Source organism: Herpailurus yagouaroundi, unplaced genomic scaffold (assembly GCF_014898765.1).
Source record: "Herpailurus yagouaroundi ecotype Mexico unplaced genomic scaffold, PumYag 196, whole genome shotgun sequence".
Lineage (NCBI taxonomy): Eukaryota > Metazoa > Chordata > Mammalia > Carnivora > Felidae > Herpailurus > Herpailurus yagouaroundi.
Window position 1 is genome coordinate 12,231,969 of NW_024412427.1, and position 14,124 is coordinate 12,246,092.

General features: G+C 39.9%; 1 protein-coding gene across 3 annotated transcripts in view; it reads left to right on the plus strand.

The window, feature by feature from the left end:
- CDK5RAP1 (CDK5RAP1 mitochondrial tRNA methylthiotransferase) overlaps positions 1–14,124 on the plus strand; it is an 84,058-nt gene that overhangs the window by 34,623 nt on the left and 35,311 nt on the right. For 2 of the 3 annotated variants that reach the window (XM_040447321.1, XM_040447322.1), the window contains exons 13-14: positions 1,610–1,750; positions 4,599–4,879. In XM_040447321.1, the coding sequence (XP_040303255.1) occupies positions 1,610–1,750; positions 4,599–4,679 (222 nt within the window). In that variant the 3' untranslated portion in view covers positions 4,680–4,879. Of the gene's footprint in view, positions 1–1,609; positions 1,751–4,598; positions 4,880–14,124 lie in introns of those variants that run through there. The other variant, XR_005782044.1, reaches the window with a different exon arrangement.

A 14,124-nucleotide genomic window follows, 5' to 3' on the forward strand; every position in this document is an offset into this window, starting at 1 on the left:
ATTTTTTTTTTTTTTTTTTTTAATTTTTTTTTTCAACGTTTATTTATTTTTGGGACAGAGAGAGAGAGAGCATGAACGGGGGAGGGGCAGAGAGAGAGGGAGACACAGAATCGGAAACAGGCTCCAGGCTCTGAGCCATCAGCCCAGAGCCTGACGCGGGGCTCGAACTCACGGACCGCGAGATCGTGACCTGGCTGAAGTCGGACGCTTAACCGACTGCGCCACCCAGGCGCCCCAATATCCACTGATTTTTGATGGGACATTTAACATCGTGATACTAATTTTTAAGGTCTGGATTTTGTGTTGGGCTTTGTTCTGATAGGTGATTTTGTTACCTGCAGTTCAGTTTGATCCTGTCAGGGCTCAATTTCAGGTTTTGTTAGGAAAGCTTTTTTATCCCAGGAATAGTTTAGCCTCATTGCTAAGGGGTGGCTTTCTGGAATTAGTACTGCATGTCCCAAGGAATCAATGAGGACTGCCATTAATTGTGATTGTGATAAGTTGTGATTCCCAGCCCTGCATGAGCTCTGGAAACACGTCTGCTGACGGTTCCCCGGTTACTTTTTTTGCCTGACTTTGTGGAGTTTCACTGTGATAAACATTCAGCAAAGACTCAAGGGATCCCTGTGCATGTTTCTATAGCTCTTTTTCTGCTTAGCTCCCTCGTCTTTAGAACTTGCTCCACAATTCCTATCTATTGCAGGCTCCCTGAACTCTGATGTCTTTTTCCTAAATCCAGAGAGAGCCACTATGGTGTGCCTCAAGATCTTCCTGCCTGCTTGGCATACCCTGGTCTGACACATGCCTTCTGGCAAAACACAAGGGTGATTGGAGGGCTCATCTCATTTGTTTTCCTTTTCTTGGCTTCACAGTCTTGCACAGTCTGTTGTCCAGTATCTGAAAATTGCGATTTCATATATTTTGTCCAGTTTCTGTTTAAGGCCAGAGAATAAATTTGATTCTTGACATTTCATCATGGCTGGAAGAGAAAAACTTGTATATATTCTAGAAGTTAATACCATCATACTGGTTTTATTATTGTCCTGATCCTGTCTTCTGTATGTTGTGATGGAGACTCTGGCTTCATGTCTGCCTGTTCATTAACGGCAAGTTAACCTAGGCCAAACAACCCCAGAACATTCCTGAGTGGTTACTATGAGATCGGATAAAGTGAAAGTCAGTTTGTTAAGTGTATCACCCATGTGTTTTTGCTTTTAGGACTACTGGAAGTCCATTCCTAAGGAAGGTAATTCTGCAATGAAAGACTGAGTCATTTATTAACAGATAGTTAGCAAAATTTATGGAGTCTCTCTAGTGTGCCATGCGCTGTCCTTGTTGCTGAGCAGCAGTAAACATGTAGTCTTTTTTTTTTTTAAAGTAATCTCTACATTCAACATGGGGTTCGAACTCAGAACCCCCAGATCAAGAGTTTTATATTCCACCAACTGAGCCAGCCAGGTGCCCCTTTGTAGTCTTAAGTGATTCCTTGATTAAGGAATGCTCTTTGAGTAAAACCCTTAGGGTTCTGAGACAGAGAAGGTATAATTTCTGCCGTCTGAGAACTGATAACTGTGACAGATTCATAAACTCTCTTCTCTTCTTTTTGCAGCACAGTAAACGCTCTGCCACTGACCTGTGTGGCCGGAATGATGGAAACCTTAAAGTGATCTTCCCTAATGTAGAGATTGAGGATGTTTCTAACTCTGGGGTCAGGGTTAGAGCTCAGCCTGGGGACTATGTGCTGGTGAAGGTAAGGTGTCCTTTTGGGCTATTGGCCTGCGTTGTGAGATGGATGCTGGGTTGGATAATTTGGGGGAGTGAAATTTCTTCCAGGAGAAATTTTTTTTTTTTTTGTGAGAGAGTGTAAGTGAGCGAGGGGCAGAAAGAGAGAAGGAGAGAGAATCCCGAGAGGGAGAGAGAGAGAGAGAGAGAAAGAAGCAGGGCTCACCTGAAGCGGGGCTGGAACTCATGAACTGTGTGATCATGACCTGAACCAAAGTCAGATGCCTAACTGAGCCATGCAGGCACTCCCAGGAGAAATTCTTTAGTAAAATAAAAATCTCTTCTCAGTCTGAACATCGAAAGGGCACCTTGAGTTGAATTTAAAAAAAAAAATAATTTTTTTTAATGTTTTTTTATTTATTTTTGAGACAGAGCATGAGCAGGGGAGGGGCAGAGAGAGAGAGAGACACAGAATCCAAAGCAGCCTCCAGGCTCTGAGCAAGCTGTTGGCACAGAGCCGGATGTGGAGCTCGAACCCATGAACCATGAGATCATGACCCGAGCTGAAGTCGGATGCTCAACTGACTGAGCCACCCGGGCGCCCTTAGAATGAATTCGTTACTACACCTTTCTTCTTTTCAGGCCCTTCCCATCCCAGTAAATGGCACACTCAGTTGCTCAAGCCAAAAATACAGGACATGTCCTAGATACTCAACTTTCCTGTACATCTGTTTCAGCTCACTTCTGGAATATATCTTAGACCTACTCATTTCTTTCCATCTCCAAGCCACCATCATTTCTTGGCTGGGAGATTTCAGTAGGCTTCTTATGATTTTTTGCTTCTGTATTTTAAAGATGAATTATTTTATTGAAGCATGTCATAAATGTAGAAAATTGCCCATATTATATACTTGATGAATTATCACAAAGTGACCCTATCCATGTAACTACCACCCAGATCAAGAAATAGAATATTTTCAGAACTTCAGAGACCCTCATGTTCCTACTAGTTACTTCTCTTCCCTACATTCTAATTTCTGATACCATTGTTCAGCTTTGCCTATTTTTTTTTTAATTTTTAAAAAATATTTATTTATTTTTGGGAGACAGTACAAGCAGGGGAGGGGCAGAGGGAGACACAGAATCTGAAGCAGGCTCCAGGCTCTGTCTGAGCTCCGAGCTGTTGGCACAGAGGCTGATTCAAGGCTTGAACCGATGAAGCGTGGGATCATGATCTGGGCCAAAGTTGGACGTTTAACCAACTGAGCTGCCCAGACGCCCCTGCCTATTTTTAATTGTTATAAAATTGAATCATATAGCATGTAGTTTTGGTGCTTGTCTTCTTTTCCTCAGTCTTATGTTGTGCAGTACATTTGTGATTATATATATCCATATTGTATGAATGTACCCACAATTTGCTTATGCATTGTACTGTTGATGGTCATTTTGGTTGTTTCCATTTTAGAGCTGTTATGAATCGAATTGCTGAGAATATTTCTGTATATGTGTTTTTGTGCACATATGTATTCATTTCTGATGGGTATATGGCTTAGAATTGCTGGGTCATAGGGTGTATGATAGAACTAGCCAAAAGTAATTGTACCCTATTGCACTCCCACCAGCAGTGCATGAGAATTCCTAAGGCTTTAGATTCCCCACTTCCATTCTTTTTTTTTTTTTTTAAATTTTTTTTAATGTTTATTTTATTTTTAAGAGAGAGACAGAGACAGAGTATGAGACAGAGTGCACAAGCAGGGGAGGGGCAGAGAGCCCCTCTGAGCACACTCAGTTGCTCAAGCCAAAGATACAAGCTCAATGTGGGGCTCGAACTCACAAACCTTGAGACCATGACCTGAGCCAAACTCGGGTGGTCAACCAACTGAGCCACCCAGGCTCCCCTCCCCACTTGCATTCTTGCCCTCCTCTAGTCTGTCTGCATTACGGTAGTAGTCATGGTCGCTGGGGTCTTTCTAAATCAGATCACTCATTCCTCTGCTTAAGCCCTCTAGTGGCTTCTCATTGGAGCCAGCATGAAATGCACCATGTCTAAGGCTTTATATGATCTGTCCCACCCACCTTTCTAACCTCATGTCCCCTCCACTCTTCTTACTTCTCTCTTCTCCAGCCTTGGTGTCCTCTTTTTTGCCCTTCAGACCAAGTTCTAGTGAGAGGCTTTGCACATGTTGTGTTGTTTGGGAGACTCTTGATTTTTACATGACTGCCATCTTTTTAACTTTCAGTTTCTCTCTGAACTGTCACCTCCTTGAGAGGCCTTCTCCTTAGGGAAGCTAAAGCAGGTTCCCTCTGCTTGCTCTTGTCATTATTTATTACATTAGCCCATTTTATCATCATAACACTTTTCAGTGCCTGTTGTCATCTTTGTTTACATATTTGTTTTCAGTCTTCTCTTGAAATCTCCTTTGGGGCCACATGCGTTCAGCTCCCAGGGAGGAAAAACAGCTTTTCTCACCAAATTTGGGCCATAAATATCTTAAGGAAGAATTTGCCTGGTAAGCCCGGATCAAAGCTTGTCCCTGGGGTTAGTTAGGAGGACAGGATCTGTGATGGGCAGCCCACACCAGAAACTCATGGTTGGTGCTGGAGAAGAGCCATCCATCTCCCAAGAGAAAAGGGAGAAGTAGCAGTTTGGACCTGAACTAATTTAGACTTCTTCAATGATACATATTACCATTGCATTAGATGTTAGATATCTTTTCCTTCCAGGATTGGGGGCACATGGGAACCATGCAGTCTCTGTTGGCCTGACACCACCTCCATTAGATCTCTATTGGTGGCCTCTCCTCTGGAGGCTCCACATTAAGTCTCTCAAGTGCAGTCCTGCTTACTTTGTCTTCTCCTGACTGATTTTCTTTCAGATTACGTCCACCAGCTCTCAGACACTTAAAGGACATGTTCTCTGCAGGACCACCCTGAAGGACTCCTCAGCATATTGCTGACCTGAGTGGATGGCCTTAGAGTTGACCTGGGCTGTCCTTCTGATAAGAAGGGAGATAGGACTGGTCACTAAAGAAAGAGGTAATGACGCTCTGGAGACAAGCTGCAAGTGGTGAAGCAACTTCATGTCAAATGGAAAATGTGTCTCTTTGCTGTTATGTGAACAGCTCTTATAGTCATTAAATTTACCACAAGTAAAGTGGTTCCTTTGTCTCTCTTCTTTTACTTCACTTTTGTCTTGGTTAGTGTTTCTGGGATTTTCCCTACAGTCTGTTCTGTGTTAAGTGTTTCCCAACCTAGTTCTTGCTGTGGATACTGCTAACCTCTCTGATTTTGTACCCTGGGCCCTAGGAGTTAGAGACTGAAGGAGGGGAAGATGGAGGGAACTCTTCAGGAAAAACTGCTCTAGATCTTTCTAATATTTCGGTTTAATGAATTGACTCAGCTGCCTATGTCCTTACTTTATTCTCATATTTTACCTGAGGATTTCCCTCATGGACCTTTTTTGTCTGCCTGTCAGTTCATTCTTTGTCCTTAGGTCTGGCATCACATGGGTTGTTTTTGTTTTCTGATTTTTTATAGTATGGTTTTATTTTATTATTTTATTATTTATTTCTTTTTGTTTTTATGTTATTTTATGTTTTTGTTTTAATTCCGTTTAGTTAACTGTTATATATAACTAATATGTTAGTTTCAGGTGTACAATATAATGAATCAACACTTACATACATTGTTCTGTGTTCATCACAAGTGTACTCCTTAATCTCCATCACCTATTTAATCCATCCCCCTACTGCTTCCCCTCTGGTAGCCATCAGTTCTCTATAATTAAGAGTCTGTTTTTTTTTTTTTTTTTGATATGTCTCTCTTTTATTTTATTCCCTTTACTTGTTTTGTTCCTTAAATTCTGCCCATGAATGAAATCATACAGTGTTTGTCTTTCTTTGACTGACTTATTTCACTGAGCGTAATACTTTCTAGCTCCATCCATCTTGTTGCAAATGGCAAGATTTTATTCTTTTTTATGGCTGAACAATATTCCATTGTATGTGTATGCATGTATATATATACACATACACATACCACATCTACTTTATCCATTTATCAATCAGTGGATGCTTTGGCTGCTTCTGTATCTTGGCTATTGTAAATAATGCTGCCATAAACATAGGGGTGTATATATCCCTTTGAATTACTGTTCTTGTATTCTTTGGGTAAATACCTAGTAGTATAATTGCTGGATCATAAGGTAGTTATGCTTTTTTAAAGTTTTTATTTATTTATTTTGAGAGAGCACGAGCAGGGAAGGGGCAGAAAGAGAGGAGAGAGCAAGAATCCCAAGCAGGCTCCACACTGCCAGCATGGAGCCTGATGCAGGGCTCAGACTCCTGAACCATGAGATCATGACCTGATCTGAAGTTGGACGCTTAACCAACTGAGCCACCATGCTCAGGTAGTTACATTTTTAACCCATTTTTTTTAAGTTTATTTATTTTGAGAGAGAGCACAAGTGGAAGAGAGGCAGAGAGAGGGAGAGAGAGAATCCTAAACAGGCTGTGTGCTGTGAACATGGAGCCCGATGTGGGGCTCGATCTCACGAACTGTGAGATCACGACCTGAGCCAAAATCAAGAGTCAGATGATTAACCAACTAAACCACCCAGGCGCCCCTGTTTTTAACTTTCTGAGGAACCTCTATACTGTTGTCCACAGTGGCTGCACCAGTTTGTATTCCTACCAACAGTACATGAGTGTTCCTTTTTTTCCACATCTTCACCAACACCTGTGTCTTGATTTTAGCCATTCTGAGTCGTGAGGTGACATTTCATTATAGTTTTGATTTGCATTTCTCTGATGATAAGTGCTGATGAACATCTTGTGTCCATTTGTCATCTGTATGTCTTCTTTAGAAAAATGTCTATTCATGTCTTCTACCCATTTTTTAATTGGATTATTTGTTTTTTTGGGTGTTGAGTTTTATAAATTCTTTATGTATTTTGGATACTAATCCTTTACGTGTATGTCATTTGCAAATACCTTCTTTGATTCTCTAGATTGCCTTTCAGTTTTGTTGATTGTTTTCTTTGCTATGCAGAGGCTTTTTATTTTGATGTAGCCCCAATAGTTTATTTTTTATTTTGTTTCCCTTGCTTCAGGAGATATATCTAGAAAGAAGTTGCTACAGATGATGTCAAAGAAGACTGCCTGTGTTCTCTTTTAGGATTTTTATGGTTTCAAACCTCACATTTAGGTCTTTTCATCCATTAAAAAAAGCACAGCACAGAGCCTGACATGGGGCTCAAATACACGAACCATGAGATCATGACTTGAGCCAAAGTCAGATGCTTAACCAACTGAGCCACCAAGGTGCCCCATCATCCATTTTAAATTTATATTTGTGTGTGATGTAAGAAAGTGGTCCAGTTTCATTCTTTTGCATGCTGCTGTCCAGCTTTCCCAGCACCATTTGTTGAAGACACTGTCTTTTTTCCAATTGGACGTTCTTCCTGCTTTGTCAAGGATTAATTGACCATATAGTTGTGTAGTTGTGGGTTCATTTCTGGATTTCCTATTCAGTTCTATTGATCTGTATGTCTATTTTTGTGCCAGTACTGTACTATTTTGATTACTACGGCTTTGTAATATAACTTGAAGCCCAGAATTGTGATGCCTCCAGCTTTGTTTTCTTTTTCAAGGTTGCTTTGGCTATTTGGGTTGGTTGGTGGTTCCCTACAAATTTTAGGAGTGTTTGTTTTAGCTCCGTAAAAAAAAAAAAAAATGATGTTGGTGTTTTTTTGCCTTTCGAATTTTTTTTTTTCTTTTAGAGTTTACTTTCTATAATTTTTTTAATAATTTACATCCAAGTTAGTTAGCACATGGTGCAACGATGATTTCAGGAATAGATTCCTTAAGCCTCTTACCCATTTAGCCCATCCCTGCTCCCACAACCTCTCAAGCAACCCTCTGTTTGTACTCTATATTTAAGAATCTCTTATGTTTTGTCCCCCTCCCTGTTTTTATATTATTTTTGCTTCCCTTCTGTTCATCTGTTTTGTATCTTAAAGTCCTCACATAAGTGAAGTCATATTTGTCTTTCTCTGACTAATGTTGCTTAGCGTAATACCCTCCAGTTCTATCCACGTAGTTGTGAATGGCAAGATTTCATTCTTTTTGATTGCTGAGTAATACTCCATTGTATGTATATACCACATCTTCTTTATCCGTTCATCCATCGATGGACATTTGGGCTCTTTCCATGCTTTGGCTGGTGTTGATAGTGCTGCTATAAACATTGGGGTGCATATTTCCCTTGGAAACAGCATACCTGTATTCCTTGGATAAATACCTAACAGTGCAATTGCTGGGTTGTAGGGTAGTTCTATTTTTAATTTTTTGAGGAACCTCCATACTATTTTCCAGAATGGCTGCCCCAGTTTGCATTCCCACCAACAATGCAAAAGAGATCCTCTTTCTCTGCATCCTCGCCAACATCTGTTGTTGCCTGAGTTGTTAATATTAGCCATTCTGACATGTGTGAGGTGGTATTTCATTGTGGTTTTGATTTGTATTTCCCTGATGATGAGTGATATTGAGCATGTTTTCATGCATCAGTTGGCCATCTGGATGTCTTCTTTGGAGAGGTGCCTATTCATGTCTTTTGCCCATTTCTTCACTGGATTATTTGTGTTTTGGGTATTGAGTTTGATAAGTTCTTTATAGATTTTGGATACTAACCCTTTATCTGATATATCGTTTACAAATATCTTCTCCCGTTCTGTCAGTTGCCTTTTAGTTTTGCTGATTGTTTCCTATGCTGTGAAGAAGCTTTTTATTTTGATGAGGTCCCAATAGTTCTTTTTTGCTTTGGTTTTCCTTGCCTCTGGAGATGTGTTGAGTAAGAAGTTGCTGCAGCAGAAGTCAAAGAGGTTTTTGCCTGCTTTCTCCTCGAGGATTTTGATGACTTCTGTCTTAGGTTTAGGTCTTTCATCCATTTTGAGTTTATATTTGTGTATGGTGTAAGAGAGTGGTCCAGGGTCCTTTTTCTGCATGTCACTGTCCAGTTTTCCCAGCACCATTTGCTGAAGAGACTGTCTTTATTACATTGGATATTCTTTCCTGCTTTGTCAAAGATTAGTTGGCCATATGTTTCTGGGTCCATTTCTGGATTCTCTGTTCTGTTCCATTGATCTGAGTGTCTGTTTTTGTGCCACTGTTGGTGTTTTGATAGGGATTGCTTATGTATAGAGTGCTTAGGGTAGTAGAGACATTTAACAATCTTTGTTCTTCCAAACCATGAACATGGAATGTCTTTCCATTTCTTTGTGTCATTCAGTTTCTTTCATCAGTGTTTTACAGTTTTCAGAGTATAGGTCTTTCACCTCTTTGGTTAGGTATCTTATATTGTTTTGGTGCATTTGTAAATGGGATTGATTCCTTAATTTCTCTTTCTCCTGCTTTGTTATTGGTGTATAGAAATGCAACAGATTTCTGTATGTTGATTTTGTATCTTGCAACTTTACTGAATGCGTTCATCAGTTCTAGCAGTTTTTTGGTGGAATCTTTGGGGTTTTCTATATAGAGTATCATGTCATCTGCAAGTAGTGAGAGTTTTATTTCTTACTGATGTAGATACCTTTATTTCTTCTTGTTGTCTGTTTGCTGTGGCTAGGACTTCCAGAAGTATGTTGAATAAAAGTGGCAAGAATAGATATCCTTGTCTAATTCCTGACCTCAGGGGAAAAGCTTTCAGTTTTTCCCCATTAAGGATGATATTAGCTGTGGGTTTTTCATATATGGCCTTTATTATGTTGAGGTATGTTCCCTCTAAACCTACTTTGTTAATGCTTTAATGCTTTGTGTAATGTACTTTGTCAAATGCTTTTTCTACATCTATTGAAAGGATTACATGGTTCTTAACCTTTCTCTGACTGATCTGATGTGTCATATTGATTGATTTGCAAATAGTCATCCTGGCAGCCCAGGAATAAATTCCACTTGATTGTGATGGATGATTTGCTTCAGGTATTGTTGAATTCAGTTTGCTAGTATTTTGTTGAGAATTTTTGCATCTGTGTTCATCAGGGATATTGGCCTGTAGTTCTTTTTTTTTTTTTTTTTTTTTTAATTTTTTTAATGTTTATTCTTTGAGAGAGAAAGAGAACACGAACAGGGGAGGAGCAGAGAGAGGGAGACACAGAATCTGAAGCAGGCTCCAGGCTCTGAGCTGTCAGCACAGAGCCCAACACAGGGTTCGAACTCAGGAACTGTGAGATCACGACCTGAGCCGAAGTTGGATGCTTAACCAACCGAGCCGCCCAGGCACCTCTGTAGTTCTCTTTTTTAATGGTGTTTTTATCTGGTTTTGGTTTCAAAGTGATAATGCTGGCCTCATAGAATGAATTTGGTTGTTTTCCTTCCTTTTCTGTTTTGGAATGGTTTGAGAAGAATAGGTATTAACTCTTCTTCAAATGTTTGGTAGAATTCGCCTATGAAGCCATCTAGTCCAGGGCTTTGGTTTGTTGGGTTTTTTGATTACTGGGTCAGTTATTACTTGGAGTTTTTGAAATGTCATTACCTATTAGTAGGCACTGAGCAGTCATTCTTGGACCATTCACTACCAACATTATGTCATTCTGTGGGTATCATGAAAAAAAACCTAAAAGATGTTAACATAGAATATTGGAGTCAGTCAAAGTAACTTGAGTAGTTATTTTTTTTTTTAAGTTTATTTTTTTATTTTGAGAGAGACAGAGCAGGGAAGGGGCAGACAGAGAAAAAGGGAAAGAGAGAATCCCAAGCAGGTTCCATGTGCAATCAGCGTGCAGAGCCCGACACAGGGCTCAAATCCTGAAATCGTGGGATCATGACCTAGCTGAATCAAAAGTCAGTTGCTCAACTGACTGAGCCACCCAGGTGCCCCTTATTCTTCTGTGCCTTGGTTTTCTCATATGATGTAAGGCTAAAAAATGCTTATCTCAGATGAAGTTCAGTGAGATTATAACTTGTGAAGAGTTTAGCACTGCCTATGAAATAGTGAGTACTTATTACATGGGAATGATCATTGGAAGATTTTGCTTCTAAAAAAGACTGTATATTAGGGTATGTTGAGGCTTTTATTGCATGTCTGGCCATGATCTCATTTAGACCCTTTCCACTTACCTGCGTGACAGCCTTTGGGAACTCTTCCTCAGATGCTGGTTCCGCCCAGGAAGATTTGTTTCTGCTCGTAAGGTCCATTTATGGAGGAAAACATTTGTTATGGCTCTTCACCTCAGTTCTTTATTCAAAAGGCACTTTTTAAAAAGTTTTGAAATTTGAAATTTGACATATGAAGAAGTAAAATATACATACGATAAGTAATTCAAACAATACAGTAGGTATCTATAATTGGTCAGCTTCCCTCCTGTCACTTTCTCCTAATCTAGATCCTTTTATGAAGGCCAGCACTGTCAGAAGGTAGAGGAGGGACACTAAAGTATCTTCCAAACTGAGAAGGCATTTTGACACTGGAAAATGAAGCAGGCCACTCTATACAGTTGACACCAAGTTTTATTCAGGGTAACTTATTGATGGGATTGGGCAGGTGACAGTCTAGGTATCGCATGGCTATTCTCTGCAAAGCCTGGACTTTAGCCCACAGATTTTATAGAGCGAGGGTTTGTGCAGAAGGCATCGTGATGAGGTCAAAGTGTCTGACACTTAACAGACCTCGTGGTGCCACCTGTGTGCCAGAAAGTGGGGGAAGAAACTGTGTTATCTCTACTAGTTATCTAAACAATTTTAGGGAAGACCAGAACCAGCCTTGTCACATTCCAGTCCGGGCATAGATTAACCTCTAAGGGTCCTGGGAACATGCAGCCTTCAGGGAGGTCATCACGCAGACAGGAACAAGATAGGGGCCAAAGATGGAGTCAGTATTGTCAGCACTCCTAAAAGCACTTTTTTCATTTCCTATTAAGTCTTTTCAGAAATAGTCTCTGTATATACAGTGATTAGTGTCTCTTTGTTTTTACACAATGTTTACATATAACACTATTGATAGCTTTATTGAGATAGGTGTAATTAACATACAACTGATATTCACATGTTGAATGTGTACGATTTTTTTAGTGTGTTTATTTTTGAGAGAGTGTGTGTATGCACGCATGCACGTATGAGCAGGTGAGGGGCAGAGAGAGAGGGAGACAGAGGATCTGAAGAGGGCTCTGTGCTGACAGCAGAAAGCCTGATGCATGACTCAAACTCACAAACTGTGAGATCATGACCTGAGCTGAAGTAGGACGTTTAACCGACTGAGCCACCCAGGAGCCCCTGAAAGGGTACAATTTGATAAGTTTTAACGTATACACCCATGAAACCATCCCTAAACCAAGAGAGTATATCCATCACCTCTGAAATTTTCTCCTATTTCTTTGTGGTCTGTCTCTCCAGTGATCCCTTATTCCCAAGATACCATGGAATTTCTTCCATGTATTTTGACATGTTATATTTTTATTTCCATTAATTTCAAAATACTTTCCAATTTCCCTTTTGATTTCTTCTTTGACCCATGGGTTATTTAGAATAAGGTTCATTTACAGGGTGCCTGGGTGGCTCGGTCGGTTAAGTGTCTGACTGGCTCAGGTCATGATCTCACAGTTCATGGGTTTGAGCCCCATGTTGGGCTCTGCGGTGACAGCTCAGAGCCTGGAGCCTGCTTCAGTTTCTGTGTCTCCCTCTCTCTCTGCCCTCCCCCGCTCATGCTCTGTCTCTCTCTCTGTCAAAAATAAATAAACGTTAAAAAAAAAAAAAAAAGAATAAGTTTCATTTCCACATATTTGGGGGTTTTCCTGAGATCTTTATGTTGCTGATATGTAATTTAATTCCATTGTGGTCAGAGAATATACTTTGTCTTTAATCATTTGAATTTATTGAGATTTATTTAATAGCTCAGAAGATGATCTGTCTTGGTAAATGTTCACTGTACACTGGAGAAGAATATTCTATTGTTGGGTGTAGAGTTCTATAAATGTCAGTCAGTTTAGGTTGTTATTCAAGTCTATAATATCCTTGCTTGCTTCTATCCAGTTCTTCTATCAACTGTGGCTAAGAAGGTATTGACATTTTTGAAAATAATTATGTATTTCTCTCTTTTCCCCTTGTAATTCTCTCATTTTTTGCCTCATATATTTTGAAGCTCTATCAATAGGTGAATAAACATCAAGGATTTTTATGTTCCTTTGATTAATTGACTCCTTTATCGTTATGAAATGATTTTTTTTATCTTGGTAAATTTTTTTTTTTTTTTAAGATTTTAATCTTACCTAATCTCTACACGCAGTGTGGGGCTCAAACTCACAATCCCAAGGTCAGGAGCTGCACGCTGCCCTGACTGAGCCAGCTAGACACCCCTCCCTGGTAATATTTTTTGCTTTAAAATCTACATTGTCTAATATTACCATAACCACTTTGGCTGATTTCCTCCCTTTCTCCCTTTTTTATGGAGATGTAATTCACATCCCATTAATTTCACCATTTTAAAGTATACGGTTCATTAGTTTTTAGTATATTCATAATTGTGACCATTTTTCATACTTTACTTATTACTGATGACCTTGACAGTTTTGAGGAGAACTGGTCAGATGCTTTATAGAGTGCCCCTCAGTTGGTTTGTCACATGCTTTTCTCATGATTAGACTGCAGTTACATGTTTGGGGGAGGAAGACTACAGAGATAAAGTACCGTTCTCGTCACATCATAAGTGTACATACTGTTAATATGACTTAACACTGTTCATGTTAACCTTGATCACCTGGCTTGAGGTAGTGTTTGTCAGGTTTCTTCATTGCAAAATTGCTCTCCTCCCTTTCCGCACTGTGCTCTTGGGACAAATGTCACTGTGCAGCTGAAACTTAACTAGTGGGAAGCTCTGCTCCACCTCCATGAGGGTGAAATAGCTATGTAAACCAGTTAGGGATTTTCTGCAGAGGAGATTGTCTGTTCTCCCCCCATTTATTTACTAAATTTATTTTTATCGGTATAGACTGCTGGATATTCATTTTGTACTTTGGGTTATAATCCAGTACCACTTTATTTTGTCGGTCCCATTGTTTCAGCTTTGGCAGCTCTTCCAGTTGCCCCTGTAACCCTTTGACATACTCCCATCATTGTGGTTTTCTTGAGCACTTTCTTACTTTCAGTAATTAATAAGATGCTCCGGAGTCATCTTTTGTATTTTCTTTCTAGTCCTTTCTAGTCTCTAGAAATTAGCCATTTCTCCAAGGGGTCCTGATTACTTTTATAGAGAATGGTATTAGAAACCAACATCTGGGTGGTTAGTTGCTATTGTGGCTGGGAAGGTTTTTGTTTTGTATGACCTCCCAGCTCTTCTAGAGCTGAGCCTGCTGATTTTTATAGTTCTAGGTCTTAAACTCCTCTGATGGTAAGAACTCGTCAAATTCAACCCCTC